Source organism: Oryctolagus cuniculus, chromosome 9 (genome assembly GCF_051225735.1).
Source record: "Oryctolagus cuniculus isolate XC-2025 breed Fujian yellow rabbit chromosome 9, ASM5122573v1, whole genome shotgun sequence".
NCBI lineage: Eukaryota > Metazoa > Chordata > Mammalia > Lagomorpha > Leporidae > Oryctolagus > Oryctolagus cuniculus.
This window is the reverse complement of record NC_142875.1, coordinates 63,509,046-63,534,314: the sequence shown is the minus strand read 5'-3', so window position 1 is coordinate 63,534,314 and position 25,269 is coordinate 63,509,046. Positions and strand designations below refer to the sequence as shown.

Sequence of the window (25,269 nt, the reverse complement as noted above, 5' to 3'; positions counted from 1 at the left end):
TTCTACCCTGTACATTAGTGTTTCATGTCTTGGCGGGTAAGAAAAGAAATTATGGCGGGTGAAGAGGGAAATTTGAATTAGATCTAAGGCAATGGATGTGGCTGAATGTCAATGGAGAGAATGTATGATGAGATGTTTCTTGTTCTAAAAACATCTGAGAACTCTGTATCCTTGAAATTCCTGGATGTTCTACTTATTACCTATGATGATGCTAATGAAAGTAATAAAGCTATAGTAAATATTCAATGATCTTTAATTAAGTTCTGGACACTGCACCAAGCACTTTAACCCAAGAGGCAAATTCTATTATCATCCTTATTCTGCAATTGAGAAGATTGCTCTTTCAAGAGGGTTAGTGACTTGCCCCAGTAGCAAAGCTAATAAGTGACACTGCCAGGATTTGAAGATGAGTCCAAAGCTCATGCTTCTAGTCAGTATGCTGTGTTGCCTTCTTGATGTCCACAGTGGAAAACCAATGGCATTCGGAAATAATGCTTTCTCCAAAATCCTAATGGAGTAGCACTATAGCTATTTTTAAATATTTTTGCTTCTTTCAAATTTGTCAGTTTACAATGTTTCTGAAGTAACCATCCATAATTATGCTTTCTTCCAGAAATGAATCCACTTTGCTGTATCACATGACATGTGGGCATGTGACTCACTTCCTATTATAGTGAATGGTCTGGGCTTTAGCACATGATTCAGCTGAGCCAATCAGAATCCTTCACCTTTCCAACCAGAAGTGCTAGAGAAGTGTCTTTGGTTATACGAGCATACAAATCACCTTTTGGCAGGGTTGTTATTTCTGGATAAAGTTCTGAAAGGGTCCAGATTATTTATTTATTTTTTATTTAGTTGACAGGTAGAGTTAGAGAGAGAGAGAGAGAGAGAGAGAGAGAGAGAGAAAGGTCTTCCTTCCATTGGTTCACTCCCCAAATGGTCGCTACGGTCGGTCGGAACTGTGTTGATCCAAAGCCAGGAGCCAGGTGCTTCCTCCTGGTCTCCCATGCCGGTGCAGTGGCCCAAGCACTTGAGCCATCCTCCACTGCCTTCTCGGGCCACAGCAGAGAGCTGGACTGGAAGAGGAGCAACCGGGACTAGAACCCAGTGCCCATATGGGATGCTGGTGCCGCAGGCAGAGGATTAACCAAGAGAGCCACGGCACTGGCCCAAAAGGGTCCAGATTAATGCAACTTTATCCCCAGTTCTTTCTTAGCTTTTTCCTTTTAAAAATTTATTTTATTTATTTGAAAGGCAGAGTTATGTGGGGGGGGGCCTTCCATCCATTGATTCACTCCCCAAACAGCTGCTACTGAAGCCAGGAGCCAGGAGTTCCATCTGGATATCCCAGGTGGATGCAGGGCCCCAAGGGCTTGGGCCATCTTCTGCTGCTTTCCCAGGTGCATTAGCAGGGAGCTAGATTGGAAGTGGAGCAGTTGAGACTCGAACTAGTGCCCATAACGATGCTGGTGTTGCAGGCGGCAGCCTAACTTGCTTAGCCACAATGCTGGCCCATCCGCTGTTCTTCTTAATCTGTCGCAGTGCAGGCCCCACAGTACAATTTAGCTACAGGGGAATTTGGTTTTCTGCCTATAAAGTCCAAGAAATTCATTTGAGTGTAAATGAAAAATTAGATGAAGATGGAAGTCCTATGCAGAAGAAGTGCCCTTAGTATAATGGTTGGAGGACACAGTTCCAAAGGAAGTTACATTTCCTCTCTAAATATTTGTTTAAATATGGTACGAAATTTTCACAAGAAGAAGATGCTACAGAAGATTCTAATTTGCCTAAGTGTAGGAGAGTCCTGAGGATTTTCTGGATCCGATCGCCTATTTTATGCCAATTTTGAGGATTCATCATACCATCCAGCTCTATAAAATATTTCTCCTCTGGGCGCTTCTGTTTGCGTAAATTTTCTATATTGGGTATGCACTTTTTTTTAAAGTGGAACTTTTCCCCATTGTGTACATCCCCCCCGCCCCCCCAGGGACCCATAAGAAAAAGAAATATCAGCATGTTTTTCTAAACAGAGATTTGCACTAAACACAAAAATCTAGCTACAAGTAAATCATGCTGTGATCTTGAGGGATAAAATAAACACAAAGCAATGCAGAGCTGTGTTTTGCCAGAGCCAAATGGAACATGACGTTCAGAAGTTTCCAATTGAATTCCAAAATTAGAATAAATCTTGGCAAAATGCATACTCACGTCCCATTAGGAATCTTATCATTAGGACTCAGTTTTGGCTACTCCAGGCCTTACTCATTCCAGTAGCTCCCAGGAGACCTGAGAGCCTGACTCTACGTGTTCTGGAGCTTCCCCAGGAATTGGTGACTTTTGCTTTGCAATTGGCAAGGCTGCGCCCTATTAAGGATGGAAATAGGGCATCAAAACCTCGGTTAGTGATCTAAGACTTGAAGGCCCGCTTCCAGGCCCGTTTTTCTAGGAACTCCAGCTTTGGCTGCTGGATTTGAGCTTTCAGTGGTTATCACACCTTGGTTTTACAACTGCAGCTTTCTGAGAAGTAGTTGGATATAGGTGTCAGATCTAAGCCTTTTGGCTGGTCCTTGAGTTCATGTCTACTGTGAAAGGAATTAATAGATCGCACATTCCATAAGAATTTGGGCAGCTCGTTTTCAGATTAGAAGAACATTTTCCAGTATTGGAATCTTCTAGAGTAGGTACTCTGATTCAAATGATTGTGAACGTTCCTATCTCACAATCTTACTATTGTCAGGAAGTTGTTCAAGATAGCCATATATTCACCAGTGACTGTCAAGTGAGGACAAGTAAACAGTGACTGAGTTACCTTCAGGGTGAAGATAACAAACTTTATCACCAAAGTGCGCTTGAAGCTCTTCCTTCTTTTGTTTATGTACCTCTAAGCACAAGGCCTCAACCTGCACCTCTACTCATGAATCAGAGCGAAGACATTTTTGCCAACTCATGTCCACGTAGTCCCTTTGCATGCTGTGTTTGTTCTAACCTCAAAACTTTGTCTGTTTTCAGTTTTCCCTCTTGGACTGCTTCCTTCTACTCTCCAGATGCCATCTCAGATTTTACGCCCTTTGTGTGACGTCCCTGTCAATGACTTCAGCCCACTTTGGTTGCTTCCCTCTCTTTTCTCATTGTCTTGCCATCACACAAGCACTCCTTCATTCATATTCAGTCTTTTTTTTTCTGCAGTTGTGTGTCCCACAACTGTACTAAAACATTTTGAAGTCAGGGCACATATTTCAGACTTCTTTTTAATATCTCTTGCAGTTTGGGCAATAGGTACTTGGTATTTGGCAAAATGCTTAATGTAAATCTCACAGAAGATTTGCAAAATCTCTATGCTAACAACTGAAGACTAACTGAGATCAACTGAAGAAGCTCTAATGAGATTTTTTTTTAAAGACAGAGTTACAGAGAGAGGTAGAGACAAAGAGAGAGGTCTTCCATCTGCTGGTTCACTCCCCATATGGCTGCAACGGCTGGAGCTGCGCAGATCCGAAGCCAGGAGCCAGGAGCTTCTTCCAGGTCTCCCGCATGGGTGAAGGGGCCTAAGGACTTGGGCCATCTTCTATTGCTTTCCCAGGCCATAGCAGAGAGCTGGATCAGAAGAGGAGCATCTGGGACTAGAACCAGCACCCATATGGGATGTTGGCTCTTCAGGCCAGGGCTTTAATCTGCTGCGCCACAGTGCCTGCCCCTCTAGTGAGATCTTAAATACTCCCAACATCCACACAAAACAGGTAACTGTGAGGTTTTGGACATGTTAATTAACCTGATTTGGCAATCATTTCACACACAAATATAAAACACCATGCTGTACAAGTTGAGTATATACAACTTTTATTTGTCAATAAATCTGAAGAAAGATCCAAACAAATAAAAGCATAGATCATGCTCAGGGATTGGAAGATTCAAATGCTATTATGTAGAAGAATATCTTCATGAAAGTGGGAAAAGGCCTTTCGGCCGGAGCCGCCATCTTCCAGTAATTCGCCAAGATGACGAACACAAAGGGAAAGAGCTGAGGTACCTGGTACATGTTCTCCAGGCCTTTCAGAAAACATGGAGTTGTTCCTTTGGCCACATACATGCGCATTTACAAGAAAGGTGATATTGTGGACATCAAGGGAATGGATACTGTTCAAAAAGGAATGCCCCATAAATGTTACCATGGAAAAACTGGAAGAGTCTACAATGTTACCCAGCATGCTGTTGGCATTGTTGTAAACAAACAAGTGAAGGGCAAGATTCTTGCCGAGAGAATAAATGTGTGTATTGAACACATTAAGCACTCTAAGATCCGAGATAGCTTCTTGAAACGTGTGAAGGAAAATGATCAGAAAAAGAATGAAGCCAAAGAGAAGGGTACCTGGGTTCAACTAAAGCATCAGCCTGCTCCACCCAGAGAAGCCCACTTTGTCAAAACCAATGGAAAGGAGCCTGAGTTGCTGGAACCCATTCCTTATGAATTCATGGCAGGATAAATGTAAGATAAATAAATAAGACCTAATTGATAAAAAAAAGAAAGTGGGAAAGGTTAAGATTTCATAATTAGCACATAAAACCTACTAACTATAAAATTGATTAATTAGGCTACATTAAAAACAAGAATATCCATTTAGCAGAGACAGCATTAAGAGATTGAAAAATGAAATCATGAGTTAGAATAAGACAGTTGCAAATCGTATATCTAAAAAGGACTTGTATCTAAATATATAAAGATCCCCTTGAAATGAATAAGACTGTAAACAGACTTGGAGAGGTAGGTTTATAAGAAGATAACTCTGAATAGTCAGTGAACATATGAAAGGGTACCGCTAACATAATTACTCACCTGGAAACTACACATTTAAATCATGAGCTTCATAAACACAAGCATCAGAATTGCCAAAATGAAAAGCATATTGAATATCAAGGGTAAGTGAAGATTTGGAACTCTTATACATGGTTGGTTTACAATGTTGTTATGCACTTTTCAAATCTAGCAAAACCTACAAAAGCTGAATATATATATATATATATATAATATGAACTAGCACTTTCACTTCTATATGTACTAATGTATATGTCAAAAGACATGTAGGAAAAACACTTGTAGTGACACTATAACCCCATGTGAAGACAACCCTAGAATGGGCAAATAAATGCAGTAAATCCACATAAAGAAATTCTTCAACAACAAGAATGAACAAAGTATTGCTATATATAACAATCTGGATGAATCTCACATACACATTACTGAGCAAAAGAAGTAAGACATACAGAATATCTGTTGTATCATTGAATTTCCTTTAAGTACAAAATGAACCAAAACTAGTCTATGGTAACCTGTGAGGGAGAAGATGGAGGCTGGGCCTATGCCAGGAGAAAGAGAGCTCTGGGAATCAACACTGTTCTATTTCTTCATTGGGGTGATGGTCCCAATAGTTTGTTCTTTTTGTGAAAATTCATTGAACTCTACATCTACTTAACTGTTGTGCACTTTTTCCATGTGTGTGAAGTGTTTGTGCTTCAAAGCCAAAGGTTACATCCTAGGAGGATGCGATGCTACCCAGCAGGGATTTTGTCCACTGCTTTGCTTCTGCTCCTAAGTGGAGGAATGGAAAAATGAAGAAAGTTTGAGTGAACTAACTCATAAATCAGGTTTCAAACCTCATCTTGACCCCAGAAAGGCTAAAGCAATGGTTTGAGCTACTCAACTCCTCCTGTTTCAGCAAATTGACTCATAAAACCATTTTATAGATATTCCTTTGCTTCGTTTTCAACAAGGAAAACATCTTTATTAACATCGCTGTCCTCATCACCTTCCAGTTGTAGCTCATCTCCTGACTTAGAATTTCCTAAGTCTCATGATGACGATCTTGTCGAATCTTGCGTTATCACTGTGTGTCATTTTTTCTTACTCCATCAGTCCCACTTCCTGAGGACAACGTAGCACTGAGCTGCTCAGCGTGGTACACAGGGAAAGGCTAAAGGCTGGATTTTTTAAAAAGTTTAATTTAATTAGATTAACAGTACTTATTAACAATTAATTTAATTTAATTTAATTGTTAGGGTAACAAGCTAAGTGGGTGGCTTCGGCTACATCTGGTTGTGCCTTGGCTCCTTTCCTTTGTGAGTAGTATAGAAAGCCCCTGTTCCACTAAAACCCATCGTGGGGCTGAGCCCTTTTTGCTGGAGTCTGCAAGATCACAGGTTTGATTTCCCAAGCTTATTCTTGGATATTCAGATTGGCTTCAGATAGCCCAGCCAGAATATTTTTGGATGTTGAAGGCAAGATGGAAAAGATATTCTGCTGTTTTTGTATAAATTCTATCAATTATACCAAAGTTAGGTGAGAAACTGTTGGATTTGAAGTCTAGAAGCCCTGAGTTTAAAATGTTTCTGCTCAAGAACTTACTAACTGGAATTGCCATGGTGTTGGAGTGGAGGCTGTGAGAATTTAGCACCTGGTCTCCTATGTTCCCCCAACGGGACAGTAATGCCATCCCATAGGAAGACTAGAAGGATTCGTTCATGTATTCAGCTTTCAACATTCAATATTTCCTCTAAAATGCTGTGTCAGATACTCCTTCAGCCCAGGGGAGTTTCCAGATGCTCACAGTTCAGCTGATGAGAAAGATGTATGAACAAACCAAGTCAGTATTTCTCAACCTTTTATTCATTATTGGCCTCTAAGGAGCCTTTTTAGGTATTTTTTTCCCATAATCTTTCCACCCCATCCATGAAAGCTTAATACCACAGATCTATTATTATTTGTTTATGTACTGTATGTGTAGTTTTATTTTATAATAAAAAGAGAAAAAATGTTTTCAGCCTACTCAACTTCCCCTGCTTGAGAACCACTTCCAGCTCCCTTGAGGGAGTTATTGACCCCAGTAGAAACAAAGCAAACAATTACAGAGGAGTATAGTGAGTGCAGCAGGACAAACAGGTACAGGCTAGCAATCACACAGAACAAATCAGAAATAGCCGGCAGCCACAGGGAAGGAGGGTACCCTAGGAAAGGCATAGGGGGTGCAAGGTAGTGTACCTGCTCAGGGGTGAGTACAAGAGAGGTGCCAAGAGGCAGGGGCAGTCACAGAGGGCCCTGAATACTGAGCTCAAGAGAGTAGATCTTGCCCCCAAAGACACTGGGGACACAAAATTTTAAGAAGAGAAGTGACTTGCTCAAATTTATACATTTGAAAGTGCACTCAGGCCTCTGTGTGGATGAGGCAGGGGAAGTTACATCAGAGATAAAGGCAGAATTATGACTTGAATAAGGGCAGTTGCCAATGAGCATGAGAAGAGAGATTTTTGGGAGAAAATAAGTGAAACAGTTTAGGTGCAAGCATCTGGCATGCTGTAGGTAAGTGATAATAAGACTTATTGCTAAAATCTAGGAATTTGGGATGATTGGACAGTTTGGCCTTTCAGAATCTTCCCAGAGGGCACAGAACCTGATCATGTGAAGGTCTCAGGGACTGAGGTTTGGGATCTGTTCAGTGTTTTTCTTTGAGTAGAGCACATCTGGCCAGTGGCCCCCAGGGGACTACACAGGCTGCTCATAGCCTGGGCCTAGATTATCAAGCTGACTGATCCCATGGATTATGTAGCAATGTAATGACAGTACAGGCCACAGGCATTCTCAGACCTGTGCAGGGTTTTATTCCTAACTTCATATGCTCCCTTGCCTCAGTTTCAGCCAAATCTGGACCTACGGGCTGCTCCTTGATTCTACACCTGCCATCTCTTTTGCCTGGCTTTGATCTCTCCAGGGACTCACCGGATTCACCTCCAAGGCCCTTGAGAAGTGACCAAACTCTCCTGCTTGCAACTCACAGTGAATTAGACTACATGTGGATGACCCAACATGAAGTCATTCATTTCCTAACTGTTAGAAGCTTTTCAGCATATGAAAAAAACAGAAAGAAGACATCAGTGATGTAGCATGCAGGGAGGAGTGAAGACTGCTCACAGGAATGCCTTTTCCATTAAGTGCAGGGGTAGGGGTACCTGTTAGTAATAGGAGGAATGCTTGCCATTCCTGGAAGTTGGGGAAGAACTCAGGAGGTGGAGCAGCAAGGGTGGATGCTGTTCATGTCTCTTCTTCCCTCTGCACTGGGGAACTGGCAGCAGCCACCCCAGAGAGCAGCCAGAGACCACCCTGCTCTGGACAGGGAGATGTCTATCCACTGCCTGGGACCATGGGATGCACTTTAAAGCTCTTTCTCATTGACTCGTGCACAGCACACTTGCAGTGTTTGATAAAATGGCTTTCAAGTTAAAGATAAATGCCTTGTTTGCCTATTCTGAATCAAATCCATCCACAGGTAACCACCTCCTCAACTCTCATCCTCATCATCATAGATTCTTTACAGTCTTTTCCAGGCAGCAGGAATTAAGAACTGAGAAGGTCTCCCTCCTAACTACCCCAGTGAACCTCCCTTCTCTCTGGTTTTCCCACCTTCCTTTGGCTCCCCACTGGCTCTGTGCTTTGCCTAACCAGTTGGACTTAACCATCAGGTCTCTGTTTACCTTGGCTCTGTCATGGACTGCCTTCAGCACATGGCTTTTTGAAATTGCCCTTCATGCTTTGTAATGCAACTTGGGAAAATGGCTCTGGCCCTATGCCTGCTCATGGTGTAGGAGTTCAGTTCCACAGGGCCTACAAAGCCCTCTAGATTCCTCTTCTTTGTTAGGAGAAAGTGGAAGGACAGTGCTGAATTGCAGCTGGAGATGAGCACAGTTTCAAAGCTTGCTAAAGAGTCCCCAGATATTCCAGTGAGGCCTGAGCTTCTGACTTGGCTCGAGTTCCATTCAAGGCAAGCATCACTCAACTATATAAAAGGCACTTCCCTGGTGGGTGTGGTGGTGTGGTGGTACAGCAGGTTAAGTCACCACTGGGTTGCCTACATCCAATATCAGAGTGCTAGTTCAAGTTCTGGCTGGTCTGCTTCCAATCCAGCTTCCTGCTAATGCATGTCAAGAGGCAGCAGATGATGGTTAAAGTGCTTGGTGCCCTGCTGCCCACCACACAGGAGACCTGGAGGGAGTTCCAGACTTCTGACTTCAGCCTGCCCCTACCCCAGCTGTTGCAGGCATTTGGGGAATGAACCAGTGGGTGGAAGATTCTCTCTCTCTCTCTCTCTCTCTCTCTGTGTGTGTGTGTGTGTGTTTCCATTGTTCAAGGAGATAAAAATAATTTTTTAAAGACATATCTAAAGGGTGCCGACTTGCACATTTTGGTGTCTGGAGGGAGGTCTTCGGTGCCATGCCACAGTTCCTGACATTATCAATGTTTAAAAATTAACCAGATTAAGAGTTTTGTAAATATGTTAAACACTGCAAAGCATACAAAGCTGGAAGCTGAAATCAGGACACTGGGATTCAGAGCAACTTTGAGAAGCTGAGCACTGATGTAACATCTAGGGGAACATGAAAAGTGTTAATGACAAGTAGAAACAAACTTCATAGTGCAAGAGAAAGGAGATGCTGTGTGCCATAATGAACTAGAAGAGACTTTAAGACTTTAGTTGACCATAGGATCAAGGGTATAAAGTTAGCACTTCAAACTCCACATACCCCAAACTCAGCATGTCAGATGTGTACCTCCCTTGTAAGTCTTAATTTCTACTAAGTTGAGCTAGGAACTTCCTATAACTACCCACTTGATGATTAAAATTGTGGCCAACTATTTAAAACATGAGAGTATTTCCAACTGTTTGTGGAAAATGGAATGAAAAGGTGAGTTTATTTTTGTGCAATATTTATTTTGAAATCCAAACCTGTTTTTTTTTTTTTTACAGATTTATTTACTTATTAGAAAGAGTAAAGAGAGAGGGATAGAAAGAGGGAGGGAGGGAGAGAGAGAGAGAAGGAGATGGGGAGGAAGAGAGAGAGAGCAAGAGACAAGAGAGAGAAAGATAGAGAATCTTCCAACTGTTGGTTCTTTCCCCAGATAGCCACAATGGCCAGGGCTGGGCCAGGTTGAAGCCAGGAGCCAGCAGCTTCATCTAGGTCACCCACAAGGGTGGCAGGGGTCCAAACACTTTTTTGGGTCATCTTCTACTGCTTTCCCAGGCATGCTAGCAGGGAGCTGGATTGGAAGTAGAGCAGCCCTGTGGGATGCTGGTACCCCTGTGGAATGCTGGCATTGCAGGTGGTGGCTTTACCCACTAAGCCACAATGCCAGTGCTCACACCCAGTTTTTTCATAATATGTATTTTCCATGAAGTTTTCAAAGACCCCTCATATGCACAGGGTACATACTCTCATATGATATTTTACTGAATCACTCGATCATTCATTTCTTCAATAATATTTATTGAACAAACATTAAGTGTCATACACTGTGCCAGTTACTGGAAACACAGGAGTATCTGATGCAGCCCCTTCCCTCCCAGAGTTTGACTTATTAGGGGAGACAAACATTAACAAATAATTATTCAGAATTATGAGCCCCATTAGTTTTCTAGAAGTACAAGGTTGTAGACAGCATAGAATGTGGAGATCATTCTATTTTGGGAGGTCTGATTTTGGGAGGATTAAGTTTCCTCAAGGAAATGAATTCCGAGTTCACTGAAGGTTATATGGCTCTGCTGTTCAATGTGGTAGCCACCAGCCACATATGGGTATTTCAATGTAATTAAAGGTAAAAATTCAGTTCCTCAGCTGCACTAGCCATATTCAAGAGCTCAATCGCCACCTGCAGCAAGTGACTACCAAACTACAAGAGGAAACTTTGAAAAACTAACTGAAAAAAAGGAATTAAAAGATAAGCTCATATTGGTGCAAAAAATTAAAATACACAGTTTTCCCACAATGTGCATTTCCCATGAACTTTTTGAAGATCTCTTGTACAACACAGATACAGAACATTTCCATTATTGCAGGAAGTTTTATTGGATGGTGTTGCCAAATAAGATTTAACAGGAGCAGGGGGGAAGTTGAAGGAAACACACTGGACAAAACAAAAACTACCTAATTGGGAGAATTTAATTATAATTTAAGAGAAACAGAATTTTAGCATGGTAGTTGATGGTGACATTGGATGACGGGGTTTTGGAGAAGGATTAAAGAAATGTGGATTATCTTCTCTTCCTGTTTTCCAGCTCAGGCTCAGAACAGTTAATATCCAGCCCTGTGGGGCCCCTGTTCTGAACTCTTGCTTTGATTCCCAAGTCTATAAAATAGTTGGAGAGCATAATAGAACAATACTGTGCTTGAGTTGTTCAGCAAAAGAAAATACAAGTGATGGAGATTAGGAAAAGTGCTAACAAGTTTCCAATTGTCTGATAAACATCACACATAGCTAAATGCTGGTAGCTGCTGCCCTCTGTGTCTTCTGCCACTTGCTTCAGTGTCTTGTCCTCTGCCCATATGCCAGCAGTTCTCCAGTCTGTGTTTGCAGCCTTGGATCTCTCCTCCATGCCCTCTCAATTCAAATGCTCACCTTTGAGTCTCCAACTGGTGGTCTTACAAGCACCTCCTGGCCCATTCTTACCTCAGCAGCAACACTGTTCCAACCAGAAGACAGATGCATGGGCCTCATTCTTGGCTTCCCCACTGAACATGTCCTGTTGAGTCTATCTTCTCAGTAACTCCTTGAATTTATCGACGTTTCTCCCTCCCCTTCCACATTATTTATCTAATTTATTTATTGTAATTTGGAATGCACTGAATTGTGCAATTGTTTCCTAACCAATATTCTTGGTTCCAATCCCAGCCTGCCACAAACCATTCTCCACACTGCAGGCAAAGCCATCTCTAAATCTTAATTATGTTCTTCCACTGCTTCAAACTCTTAACGCATCCCATGTCATTGGTCCAAATGACTGCGCATGGTTACTAGGTTTGGTCCTAATTACTCTTCCTGCTTGCCTCTCTTACCCCTTCTACCTTGTGTCTCACTCTTCAGACACATCAGGCTTCCTTTAGTCCAGGAATCCAGCATGCTTAACTTTGCTGAGGGACTGTTGCATGTGCTACTCCCAGAAACATTTTCAAGTCCTGATTTATTCTCCAGAACTGTAAAATACATTTCTGTTACTATAACCTCCCCCCAACTTTGTGGTAATTTGGTACAGCAGCCCCCAAAACCGAATACATCCCTGTATTGGTTCTATGATGCCTCTGGGCACACTGCAATTTAAAGTGGACTCTTCCCTTGCTCCTTGTTTGTGTTCCTATTTGAATAAGTTTCACAATGGCAGAAGCACTCATATGTCACTTAAAAGTATGGTTCCCCACACTGATTCAGTACCTGGTGTACATTAAGCCATCAAGAATCACTTGGAGTATGGGTGAAGCACTATTGGCTGATGTCCACCAAAGCAAGCATTGTGGAGGAGATGGGCATGAGCTGGTCTGATAATATGGGCACGATTTGAGTAACATTGAAGGGGGAGTGATTATTGCCATCAAACTGGAGCTTAATTGAGAGCCTGGGGATGAGACTGTGACCAATGCATCATGCATTGAGATCATCCTGACTGCAGGATAAGGTTCTAGAAACAAAGTTATTGAGCATGCAGGTGAGGACATGGGACTGGCTCCTGCACTCTGGGACCTCCCATGCAAGTGTACCCAGTGTCTCTGTGTGATGCTAAAGGGTCACAGTTTGCCATGACATCTGTTTCCTCCAGCACAGCTGGCCATGTCTAGCACATCACAGCAGCCCAGTGTAGCATACAAATATTATCATGTTCTTAGATCAAACAACAACAACAAAACCCATGGAAAATATTACGAAGGTTAGGAATCATTAAAGCTTTTTAAGTTAAAATATGAACAAGACCACCTACACATGAGGACTCCTCAAAAAGTTCATGGAATGCTAAAAGAACTATGCATACATTTTAATGAGTTTTTGCACCAAAATAAAACTTCTCTCTCTCTCTCTCTCTCTCTCCCTCCCCCCCTCCCTCCCTTTGCTTAAATTTACTTTATAATTTGAAAGGGAGGGCTAGAAAGAGAGAAAGGGGGTCTTTCATCTATGGGTTCACTTCCCAGTTGCCTTTATGACTGTAGTAAGGGAGATGGATGGGAAAGGAGAGAGGTCAACCCTTACATGTCTCCAAGGGCTTGGTGGGTAGGTGAATGTATGAAGCTAAGGAATCGTGGGGACCATCACCAACTCCTGACTGTCTGAAGATGATGGCCACAGCACAGTTTCAGCCTGTCATGCTGTGTGAAAATGCTGGGACAGGGAGCTCAGAGCCAAAGATTTGTAGGGAAGCCAAAGAACCAGAATTATGCAATCTTTCCTAATTTCGAAGTCTTGGCAACTAATACAAGTGTATTTTTATAAATACTGTGAGCCAAAGCAAACATACCCATGGGCCAGATCTGGCTCATTGGATGTGGCTTGTAGCCTCAACACAGGACACAGTAGGTAAGGCCAGGACTAGTTTAAAATCCTGTCCCCACCACTTTAACAGCTGCTGTCCTCAGGCAGAGCTTTCTTTCGATTTATTTATTTATTTATTTAGTTAGTTAGTTAGTTAGTTATTTGAAAGACAGAGAAAGAGGAGGCAAGACCAGGAGAGAGATTTTCCATTCACCAAATGGCTGTACCGGCTGGGGCTGGGCTGGACCAGGTTAAAGCCAGGAACCAGGAGCCTCCTCCAGGTCTCCTATGTAGGTGCAGGGGGCCAGGCACATGGGCCATCCTCCGCTGCCTTCTCAGGTGCATTAGCAGGGAGCTGGATTGGAAGTGGAGTAGCTGGGTCCAGAACTGGTGCCCTTATGGGATGGATGCTAGCATTGCAGGCAGAGACTTAACCCACTACCTCATAAAGATGGCCCCTCAGGCAAAACTTTCTAAGCCTCACATTTTTGTGTAATGGGGACAATTTTAGCATCTACCTCTCAAGTGGTGATGAAGATAAAATGAATGATGTCTTTAAGGAGAAGCACTGAAGCCAGGGCCTGGTATATAAAAGCTAAACGCATGTTGGCTGTTACTGTTCTTAAGTATCTTTTCTGTGCACATTATGGAATCTACTTTATATTATACTCACAAGTATCCTGTTAATTTCCAAGAAATTTGGGTTGGAAATGAGGATTCAAGGATATAAAGTCACTTTCTTCAAATCACAGTCTTCAAGAGTGAGCAATTCAAATCTCATTATTTCTAGAGTATAAAATATTTTAAAAATAAAAAAAAATCTCCAAAAATCTAATTATTCCTGCCTCCAATGTATTGCTTTTTAAACAACTTCTGTTACTCTGTATGGACTCTATTATTTTCTTTTGGGCATTTCTAGAAAGTAAGTTCTAGAAAAACTGAATTTTTCAAAGAAAGCTTTATTAATACAACTTAAGAAAAAAAGAAAAAAGGAGATTCCTCCTCTTCCCCCATATTCTTTCTGCCTCCCTTTTTCTCATTCACACGCACACACACACACACACAAATGCGCACTCGCATTATATGTGTGTGTGTTCAAAACAAATATAATAAAAGCTTCTGGCTTCACAGAAGCCGCACTCCTGCTTCAACAGACTGTTAAATAACATTGTTTGAGGGACACACATTATTCTTTGTATTTTCCCAACTCCACAGGAAATTACTGCATTTTTGTTCTGCCTCAACAGTGAAGGAGTTGACAATATAATCAATAAGGGACCTAGGTACAGGTCTAAGGCAAGACATTAACAGGTAGGACCCTAATGCCTCTACCCAAGCACACCATCTCCCTAGGGTTCATTCTGGAATGGTGACAGGTGTCAGAGCAGACTTGGGACCCCGGGGCCTCTGCCCCTCAGAGGCAATTAGATGTTTGCTCACATTTCATTGGTTGCAAATTGATCCTTCCCTCTCCTTCTTCTCCTTGGGGCTTTGGACTGTGTATCTTCTTGAGATCTTTCAGCCATCAGAATTGTTTTTCTTAAAAAGAATTGTTATAAGCCCGATATTTTGCAGGAATCTTAGCTTGTTCCTGGAACAAATTCTAGGGCATTGGAACTGGCAGTAGAATTGGGGTTGGAGTCGGGGGAGGTCCCAGCTGGGCAAAACAGAATGATGAAATCCATGGCAAGCAGCTTTGTTTGATTCTTTTCATGGAGGGCAAGCCAGTAGAGCTGAGAGCATGATGTTCTCAATAACAGCCTTGACAATGACATGATTTGTTTCTCTTCCAAAGTAAAAAAATGGCATCTCAGCTTGTAGAGGGGAGCTTTCTTCTGAACCTGGGGGATGAGAAAGGGCTGATTTCATCCTCCAGAGTGGGAAACCAGGGCCACTGGCTGAGGGAAGTTGAATGGAAATGTCATCTGGTAATAACACTCAATTCAACAATATGTATTTGATTTTATTTTGGAGGAATTTCTCTTTGGGCTTTCCATGGGTAGGATTTCAGACTAAGATGCCCCTCTTCTCTAACCACCACACTGAAACTGGATGTCACTTTTGTCCAAGGGGCACAGTGCCTGTGTTATTTCTGTAACTCACAGCTAAAACTAAGTCTTGAGGCTTGACCCAAACAAGCTGACATGTTTAGGCTCCGGGCTCATACATACCTGAATGGTTTTCTTTCCTTCATGCTTTTTTGGATTCTTTCAGAAAATTGGGAGGATATAAAGTAAGTCCCAGTGCTTTCTCAACAAAGAAAATTAAAAGCTAATAGGCATTTATGTCATTAAGAAAAATAACAGCAGCAGTTAGCTAGTAGTTAATAATGGTTGTAAGTGATTGAAAATCTCCTGCATTGCAAGAAATGCTACAGCTGAAAATAAAGGAGGCTTCTTTTGCTTTCTCTATCAGCAAAAAGCATGGCTTTAGCTCGATTCTGGCCAGAACAGTGCCCTGGTGCTTCCAGGAAACAATGGGCCACCCACAGACATGATCTCTGCCCCTTGAACTTCCAGTACAGTACAAAAACAAAGTGTACGCTATTGTACTCATATACACACAGATAAAAGACAGGCACAATCTCTGAGGTGCAGTGTGCATATCTAAGTGGATGATCTGAATTCAGACTGCATCTTCCTACACAAATTATATTACAGTGGTTGAGGAGTTTCTTGGGCTGGCAAACCACATCCCATTTGCTTCTTGAGGCATGTGTAGGGTTTGTCTGCCTTTTCCTCTATGGACAAGTTGTATTGATGATCTAAACAGTCATCATAATAAAGTCCAGAGACTCTGTGTCACAATTCTGCTGGAAGTAATGTCTCGCCTCTTCCTTACATGGATTCTGCTTTCTTTAGCATTCCAGTGGAGATGATGAGAGGTACCTGGCCCTTGGTGGGAGGAATGAGTGGTGCACCCTGGCCAGAGATGGGAAAGCAGGGAGGCCTCCCAGGCATGCAGGGAGTAGATCACCTATGGGAAGGAATTTAGTTCTTTATCATTACTAGTCATGATGCCTTAAGGCAATACTTTCTTGGTGAGTCCTTCAGTCTACAGGGACTTTCTGCAGCTCAGTTTCTTCATCTGGAAAATGGGAACAACAGTGATAGGACAGGGTTTCCCTCATGAGGTGGCCATGAAGAAAAGGAGACAGGACACAAGACTGCATTCAATATGATTCTCTGTAGTAAATATTGAATATGAATCTGGTAGAGAAACAGACACTGTGGACAAAAGTGTAACAAGTGCAAATACACTGAATGCCAACTATTTGTATATAGGCTGTGAGACAGGTGTGGAAGTACTGGAATAGGGGTGATTTAGAGGCAGCAGAGGAAACTCTTCAGGTCAGCACTGGGAGAATTCCTTGTGGATGATCCATCCCCCTAAGGGCTTATCTCAGCATGGTCAGCTTTTTGGGCTCTTCATAATACTTGGGGTTTAGTCAGGGCTTCCATCTGAGACTCTTGGCTCTGGTTCTGTTCCTACAGATAAGAAGGAGCTCATCTCTACCTGTCTAGGGTGGCAAGATTTAGCAAGTAAAAATATAGGATGCTCAGTTAACTTTTAATTTCAAATAAACCATGAGCAATTGTTTAGTATAAATACATGCCTTACAATATTTGGGGGGTGTACTTATACTAAAAAAATCTACTGTTTATCTAAAATTAAAATTTAACTGATGTGTATTATATTTAGCAAGCCTACTTTTGTCATCCCAAAGTCTAAGGAGCCATGGTCAGAACCAATAGGATACTCCACTTGACATTCTGGGGAAGAGAAATTAACTGTATGTCCTGAGTAGCTAGAGCAGTTCGGGGAAAGTAGTGAGAGTGATGCTGAGTGACACAAAGGAATTCTGTTGTCTGGAAGCCCTGTCAGCTCTATTCTGCTCAGTTCTCTTTGAATCAGAGACTCTCCTTATGCAAACACCAAGTCCCTGAACTGTGGCAGCTGTGGGACCTGGGTCCCAGAGGGAGAGAGAATGCTGCCTGCCTTGGGTTAGGACCTAACTGAATTACATTGAACTGAGGTCAGCAGTTTTCCTAGATTCCTGGAAGACCTCCTCCCCAAAGGCAAGCCCTCCAGCATCAAATCCACTGTTCCCCTTAGTACCACTGCTTTTATGTTTCCTTGGTGTACACTCATAGCCTGCACACACAGGAATTCTGCATCCTGTGCTCTGTGAAGATGGAGCTTACTGAGTTCTTAACATATGAACATGGCATCAAGAGAAGGAAATGAGGGGGTAAAGAGAGCCCTGAAAATCTAAAAATAACACTAATGCCAACAGAAGTTTGGGGGGAGGCGATGTTAGGAGAAATGGAAAAACACACATTTCTTAATCATATATAGTAAACTAACACTGTCTAAAGATGATGGGACAAGACCCAAATACAAAATTTCCCATTATACATGTAGCCAATAGAAAAATTATAAAATAATAAGACTAACCAAACTTAAAACAGGGACAGCAGTATAAGAAATGTAAAGGGAATGGAAAGGAGAATCAGAGCCGGCGCCGTGGCTCAATAGGCTAATCCTCCACCTTGCGGCGCCGGCACACCGGGTTCTAGTCCCGGTTGGGGCGCCGGATTCTGTCCCGGTTGCCCCTCTTCCAGGCCAGCTCTCTGCTATGGCCAGGGAGTGCAGTGGAGGATGGCCCAGGTGCTTGGGCCCTGCACCCCATGGGAGACCAGGAAAAGCACCTGGCTCCTGGCTCCTGCCAGGATCAGCGCGGTGCGCCGGCTGCAGCGGCGGCCATTGGAGGGTGAACCAACGGCAAAGGAAGACCTTTCTCTCTCTGTCTCTCTCTCTCACTGTCCACTCTGCCTGTCAAAAAAAAAAAAAAAAAAAAAAAAAGGAAAGGAGAATCACTCTTCATCTTTTTAAATAGGATTCTAAAAAACTGCTAAAAATTGTTAAATTACATACAAGCATCCAAGTTGGCCTTGATAGGTTATTTTGAGCCCACAAGCAATACTCAAACATCAGGGGTCTTCAAAAAGTTCATGGAAACAATAAATTTAAAAAGTAGATTTATTTATTTATTTTTATTTATTTGACAGGTAGAGTTATAGACAGTGAAAGACAGAGAGAGAGAGAGAGAGAGAGAGAGAAAGGTCTTCCTTCCGTTGGTTCACTCCCCAAATAACAGCCACAGCTGGCACTGAGTTGATCCTGCTTCCTCCTGGTCTCCCATGTGGGTGCAGGGGCCCAAGCACTTGGGCCATCCTCCACTGCACTCCCGGGCCACAGCAGAGAGCTGGACTGGAAGAGGAGCAACCAGGACTAGAACCCAGTGCCCATATGGGATGCCAGCAACACAGGCGGAGGATTAACCAAGTGAGCCAAGGCGCTGGCCCCATTAAATTTATTTTGATGCAGATTTTTTAAAACCCATTTTATACGTTTTTCACAATATACATTTTCCATGAACTTTTTGAAGAACTCTGATAATGGAATAGAGTTGTTTTTTTGTTTTGTTTTGTTTTTTTTTTTGTTTTTTGTTTTTTTGCTTAGAACTCATGACTAGGGCAAGCTCACCTCCAAGGATCCTTTCCTCTTGGCATTCACAACCTGTGTTGTCCCATCCACAACATCCTAGTTAGTCTATGTGGCCAATAAAAACTTTAAACTGTGGCATCATTTGTTACCCAGCAATAGGTAACTAATGAACAGAGGTTCTGATCCTGCTGAGCCTCTGCTTCTCAGGAGACAGAACTTCTCATCATGAGACCCAAGCTGAAAGAGCAGTCCCTGGGAATCTGTCCTGGGAGGAAAGGAGCCAGAGAGGTGGGACCCGTGTGTGTGTGTGTGTGTGTGTGTGTGTGTATACACTCATCCCGTAATGTCCACAGGGGTTTGGCTCCAAGAGCCCCCACAGTTACCAAAGTCCAAGGATGCTCAAATCCCTTATATAAAATAGCACAAGGTTTGTATATAACCTAAGCACATCCTTCCATAAACTTGAAATCATTTCTAGATGACTTTAACAGCTATTACAGTGTAAACACCATGAAACGAGTCGTCACTCTGTTTCTAGGGTAGGCATGATGACAAGAAAAGGAGATTGGACATGTTTAGTATAGGTGCACTTTTTTCCGAATATTTTTACTTTGTGGTTGGTTAAATCCATGGATGTGGACCACACAGGCACAGAAGGCCAACTACAAACATGTCCATCAATACATGTATATTATATATTTGTATGTATATATATACATTATATATATATGGGAAGTACATACAAGATATTCATATTACCATATCTTGGTAAGTAGAATATCTGTTAATGTTCATTTTCTACTTTGTACTATACTATATTTTATAAATTATTTCCAAAAGGCTTATACAGTTTGATACTCATAATACAACATATCTATTTTAGAAGAATCCTAGGAAAATTCTATCTGGAAGATCACAGTAGCCTCAAGAAAGTGAAGTGAAGCAATAAAATGCAGAGTGTCGCTCAGGAAAGTGGCCTCAGCAGGATGTGGAAATGCATTCTAGCATCTAGGAGTGTTGTTAGAATCAGGCTAAGCCAGCCTGAAACTTATGGTCACCTTGCTGTTTCAATTTTACTGTGGCCACATCTAAAATTCGATCACAAAACAGGTGGCTTATTACCTATCAAATGCTATGACACTGTTGGATATAACTCTGCAACCAAAAGCAGCTATCAAAGTGGTCTCTCCATGTTGCTGAGATGGGATTTTAGGGTAGCTCAGGAAAACCGATGGGTCCCTGAGTCCTCGGATCCTTGCTAACCATGAATGGGGCATGAACTCTGGCCCTTAGGTCGCATTTAGCCTTTTTGTCAACCTTGGGCCCCATGCTGAAATGTGGTGTGGTGTGGAGCCAATAGCAAGGGTTTGTGTATCACAAAACAGGTTCAAATTCACACACACCTATTTCTCACCTTGGAAAGTCTGGGCGAATTGCTGGAATTCCCTGAGCTGCTGCTTCTGCCTAAAAATGAAGAAAATGGTAACCCTCCCTTCTCAGGAGAATTCTGAGGATGTGATGGCATGGCGCATGAAGGGGCTTTGTATATGCAACATTCTGCAAAACTCAGTGACTAGAGATGATTACAGTATCTATACTAGGAAGAGCATGGAGGTCTTAGTAGAAAGCCAGAGTGGCCACCTTGTAGTCACAGGCACTTGACAGATTACTTAAACTCTAAATTTTGTTTCCTCACCTGCAAAATAAACACCATCCCTTCCTCTGCGGGTTTTTGTTTGTTTGCTTGTTTTTCTTTTTCTTTTCTTTTTTCTTTCTTTCTTTCTTTCTTTCTTTATTTATTTTTTTGAGAATTAAGCACGGCAGGTTAAGGCATCACTTGGGATGCCCACATCCTATATCAGCCTGCTGGTTTGGGTCCCAGCTAGGCTACTTTGTTTCCGATCCCTCTTCCTGCTAATTCACCTGGGAAAGTAGTGGATGATGTCCAAGTATTTGTGTTCCTGCCATCCATGTGGGGGACTTAGATGGAGTCCTGGGCTGCTGGCTTCTGCCTGGTCCAGGCCCAGCTGTTGTGAGCATTTGAGGAGTTAGCTAGATGGTGGAAGATCTGTTTATCTGTCTCTCCCTCTTTTTGTGTCACTCTTCCTTTCAAATAAGTAAGTTAAATAAATCTTAAAAAAATAAATGAAATAGTGAGTTTGAGAAAGATGCTCAAGTTTATTGAGTATCTGCTGTGTTTGAGACACAAACTCTTTTTTTTTTTTTTTTTTTTGATAGGCAGAGTGGACAGTGAGAGAGAGAGAGAGACAGAGAGAAAGGTCTTCCTTTGCCGTTGGTTCACCCTCCAATGGCCACCGCGGCCAGCGTGCTGTGGCTGGTGCACCGCGCTGATCTGATGGCAGGAGCCAGGTACTTATCCTGGTCTCCCGTGGGGTGCAGGGCCCAAGCACCTGGGCCATCCTCCACTGCCCTCCCTGGCCACAGCAGAGAGCTGGCCTGGAAGAGGAGCAACCGGGACAGAATCCGGCGCCCCGACCGGGACCAGAACCCGGTGTGCCGGCACCACGGCGCTGGCTGAGACACAAACTCTTGTATGATAGTATACCTTGCATGATAGTAAATAAATATATAGCATATATTCTTCCATAATATGCTTTGATGTGTAGAACTTTGCTTTACATTCAGGTCTTTACAACATTTCTGATATTATGGGATGTCTTCTAGGTTATTTTATTTCTGAACAACAAAATACAACCCTTAGTTGGTATACTTGGGGGATGGGATACCACAATCCAAAGAGTCTCAAGTCCCTTATACAGAATGGTGCAGCATTTGCACATAACCCACACACATCCTCCCAGATACTTTAAGTCAGATCTGGATTGCTTATATTTATGGCAGCACAATGTGAATGCTATGTAAATAGTTGTTAGACTGAATGGCTTAGAGAATAATGACCAAAAAAATCCTGTATATGTTCAGTACAGATGCAAGTTTCTTGCTGAGTATTTTTGAATTTGTGTTTGGTTCAATCTGTAGATGTAGAACACGCAGACAGAGAGGACCTACTGTACCATTTGAGAAAGACACTGGGGCGAAAAGACTCAACAGATGCTGGTTTTCTGTACACAAAGGTCACCTGATGGAAGCGTGAAGCTCAAGAATCAGGGAACACTGAATCAGGAAGCAGCCTTGCAGGGTGGCTAGCCTGAGGGGTTATGGAGCACACTCTGTCTTTAGTGACATTATCTCCTTGGTAAGATGAACAGCGTCAAGACTGATGATTGGTCAGAAATATTGTACATACTCTACTCCTCAAGACACAAGCAGTTGTCAGATTTAGACCCACCACCAGCCCTTGAAGGTCTCCCTTCACAGGAGATCCTGATGCCTAATCCAACTCAGAACGTCCCAATGTTCTCCTAAGAATGTCACCAAGTCTGCGTCAGCTTGAGTCTTTTATGCACATTGACGTTTGTTTTTCTGCCTTGGCCTGCAGGGTCTTCCACAGAATGATGAATAAGGTGAATACCTGAGTGTGTGTGTGTGAGTGTGTGTGTGCGTGCGCCAGCACATACCAATGTGTTTAGTGGTGGTAGGCTCACTAGTGTTTGAGGTCCTAGAGGAGATAGATGTTTAGCTCCCTATGTGCCTCCAACCCCAAGAAGTTACCAATAGTTATCAAAAGAAGCTGGTGTTTTCTCAACAGGGAAATTTGCTGAAGTCAGAAGGCAATATTGTTTCAAACTCCTTTGAAGATAGGGATCATGACATTTTTGTTAGCCTCTTTTGAATGCTTACTATAATGCTCTGTACAAAAATCATTATATGTCTGGGTTTGAGGCCCAGCTCATCTGTTCTGATCCAGCTTCCTGCTAATGCACATCTTGGGAAGCAGCGTGTGATGGTGCAAGTATTCGGGTTCCTCCCAACCATGTGGGAGACTTGGATTGAGTTCTAGGATCCTGCTGTCGGCCTGGCCCAGCCCTGGCTGTTGTAGGCATTTGGGCAGTGAACCAGCAGATGGAAAATCTTTGTGTTTGAGTGTTTTTCTCTCAATCTGTCTTCAAATAAAATGAAAAATAAATAATTAAATAAAAGTAACTACAGGAAACATGTTTAGTGACTAAAACCATAGTAGGATCTGAAGTAAAGGTCCCTGTATTCAAATCCTGGTTCTTCCCAAGAGGCCTTGGGAAAGTTACAGCCTACTGTGTTTCAGTTTCTTCTCCTGTACTGTAGGAGTGGTAACACCAGCATCCACTTCATAGCATTCTTGTGCAGATTAAGTTAATAGATGTGGAGCTCTCAGAACAGTACTTGGCCTTCAATAAACATTAGCTATTCCATTAAGTAGGTGTAAATGTTTGTTATGTGAATTAATCGTAGTGGGACAGGGTTCTGGTGATTGCACAAGAGTTCTGTTCGGGCCAGTTATTATTGCGCAATTCGTTGCCATAAATCTGCTACCATTCCCAAGAAATGTATTCCTGTCAGCGAATCCTCCTGCTTCACACGCTAGGCCAGCCTTGGCAGAGTCAGAGGCAGATCCCACAGCCAGCCTCTCTATCTTCAGATTCAGTTTCTCAGCCCAAGCCAGCAGAACGTTTTCCCGGAAGGCACCTGGGAATTCAGTCCCAAATCGCTCCTGATGGGTGCTACTTTTTCCACACTTGACAATGTCCCCTTTGGGATGTTGGCTGTGATTGCTGTTCTAGTCTATCTCATTAGTTTACCCTCTTCCTTCACTCCAACTATGCTAAGTGATTCCCAGAGGGTGAACTGGAAAGAGAACAGGCTACTTGTCAACTCTTGGAAAATAATGGCTTTTCCCATCAGAGCTGGGTTTGGCAACCGTTCCATGGTTGGGTGAACACGTGTAGTGCTTGTGTTGTTTGCAGCACTGTATGGGTTTCCACACGCATGCCCAGAGGCACCAGCATCTGCGTGTGGGTCAGCACACATCCCCAGCTGCACGCCCACGTGCTCAGAAGCGCTTTCTGTTCTTCACACAGTTTCCAAACTTACCCTGCAAAGATCCAACACAGGGCAGGGGAAGCTTCCACTTTGTCTTATGTTTGTTTCACGTAAGAAGTGAAACAAATTGTTTTGAAGAATCGAGGCCTCTCTGCTGATGATTTTTCTCTTTCAACCACTCCACTCGGTTCCATACTTTCCTGCTCTGTGCCCAGGAAGGCTCTACCTTCTAGGTCTACAGTAGGGGTGTGTGAGTGTGTGCTTGGTGTGATGACTTGCACTAAGTGCAGTCTAACAGGCCCTTTGTGTCCTACTTGGATGGAGTCAGTACCTTGACCTTCAACACTGACGGTCCACCCCGCAGGCCTGGGGCTAAGGTGCTGAGGACAGTCATAGGGAAGGGAATGTTCTGGACAGGAGGGCCAAGATTATCTCTAGTCTGAACTATTTAGTTGCTACTTGTCTTGGGAGAACAAAACCCTGGGGTGCATAAGCATTTGAAGGCTGCTGTCTCCTATATCTTCGAGATTGTCCAAATTACCCGGCAAATCCCTGGACTTGGTTCATACAGGGTAACTGATATGGCCTGTCTCACAGACCAGGAGCACAAGCAGAAATATAGGGCCCATCATGAGAAGAAAATGTCTCCCCATCATGGCCAAGATGGTGACAACATGGGCACTTCCCCTCCCTTACCACACACACGCACACACACACACACACACTGGGAGCTATTTATAGTATTTTGGCCACCTTGGTATGGCTCTATAAATAGAACTTTCCAGAAAAAAGTTCTTACCAAATTTTCTTATCGGTCCCCTAACTAGTGCTGACTGACAAGGAGAAGCAAAGCTTTCTACCAGTAAGCGAAAGTCACGGTTGATAAGTGAGAGAAGTAAGATGTTAACAAGGTTGAGTAGGTGAACTCCTGGCCGGGAAGCAAAAAGTGATAAACGTTGTTGTTTCAGGGACGTGGACTCTTTCACCTGGCACCTATTATTTTTCCCCTGCTAATTATGCACTGGCTTTGGCAAAGAGAGTGGATAATGCAGGTAAGACATGTTTGTATTCTGGTCGTCAAGGAGTCGGGGGATCTGTTCACTTAGCTCAAAGCTTGCTTACACTCAGTAAGCACATCAGCATTTAGATTTCTGGACCTTCACCAAGTCTCCGCATCTCTGCCCACAAGCTATGCTGAGTTTAGTGATTTGTGGCATGTTGTCTTCTCTGGGGGTTTTGTCTTGTCTCTATTACCCCCTGAGCCTGACATAAATGGAATTCCTGTAGCAAGAGGGCCTCTGCCAGTGGGAGACTCTACACAGGAGTGGCCAGTCCTTAGAATGCAGTGGTACTAGGAAAAACATCCACAGCCCTACTCCCAGCATCCAATCCTCAGAGAACTGTCTCAGCTCAGGGACTGTCTACTTCAAATACCAGGGGACGGAAGTGGAGAAATGTGGCTGGGACAACTGGAGGGAAAGGAAATCCGA

General features: G+C 42.9%; 1 protein-coding gene across 2 annotated transcripts in view; it reads left to right on the top strand.

The window, feature by feature from the left end:
* The window catches only part of LOC100340237 (large ribosomal subunit protein eL21), a 46,778-nt gene extending 21,949 nt beyond the window's left edge, over positions 1 to 24,829 (top strand). Inside the window, exon 2 of one of the 2 annotated variants that reach the window (XR_016212903.1) lies at positions 24,748 to 24,829. Coding sequence is in view for 1 of the 2 variants with exons in the window: in XM_089303662.1 (XP_089159788.1) it covers positions 4,035 to 4,481 (447 nt within the window). In the remaining variant the exon portion in view is untranslated. Of the gene's footprint in view, positions 1 to 3,399; positions 8,539 to 24,747 lie in introns of those variants that run through there. The other variant, XM_089303662.1, reaches the window with a different exon arrangement.
* Positions 24,830 to 25,269: the final 440 nt, after the last annotated feature.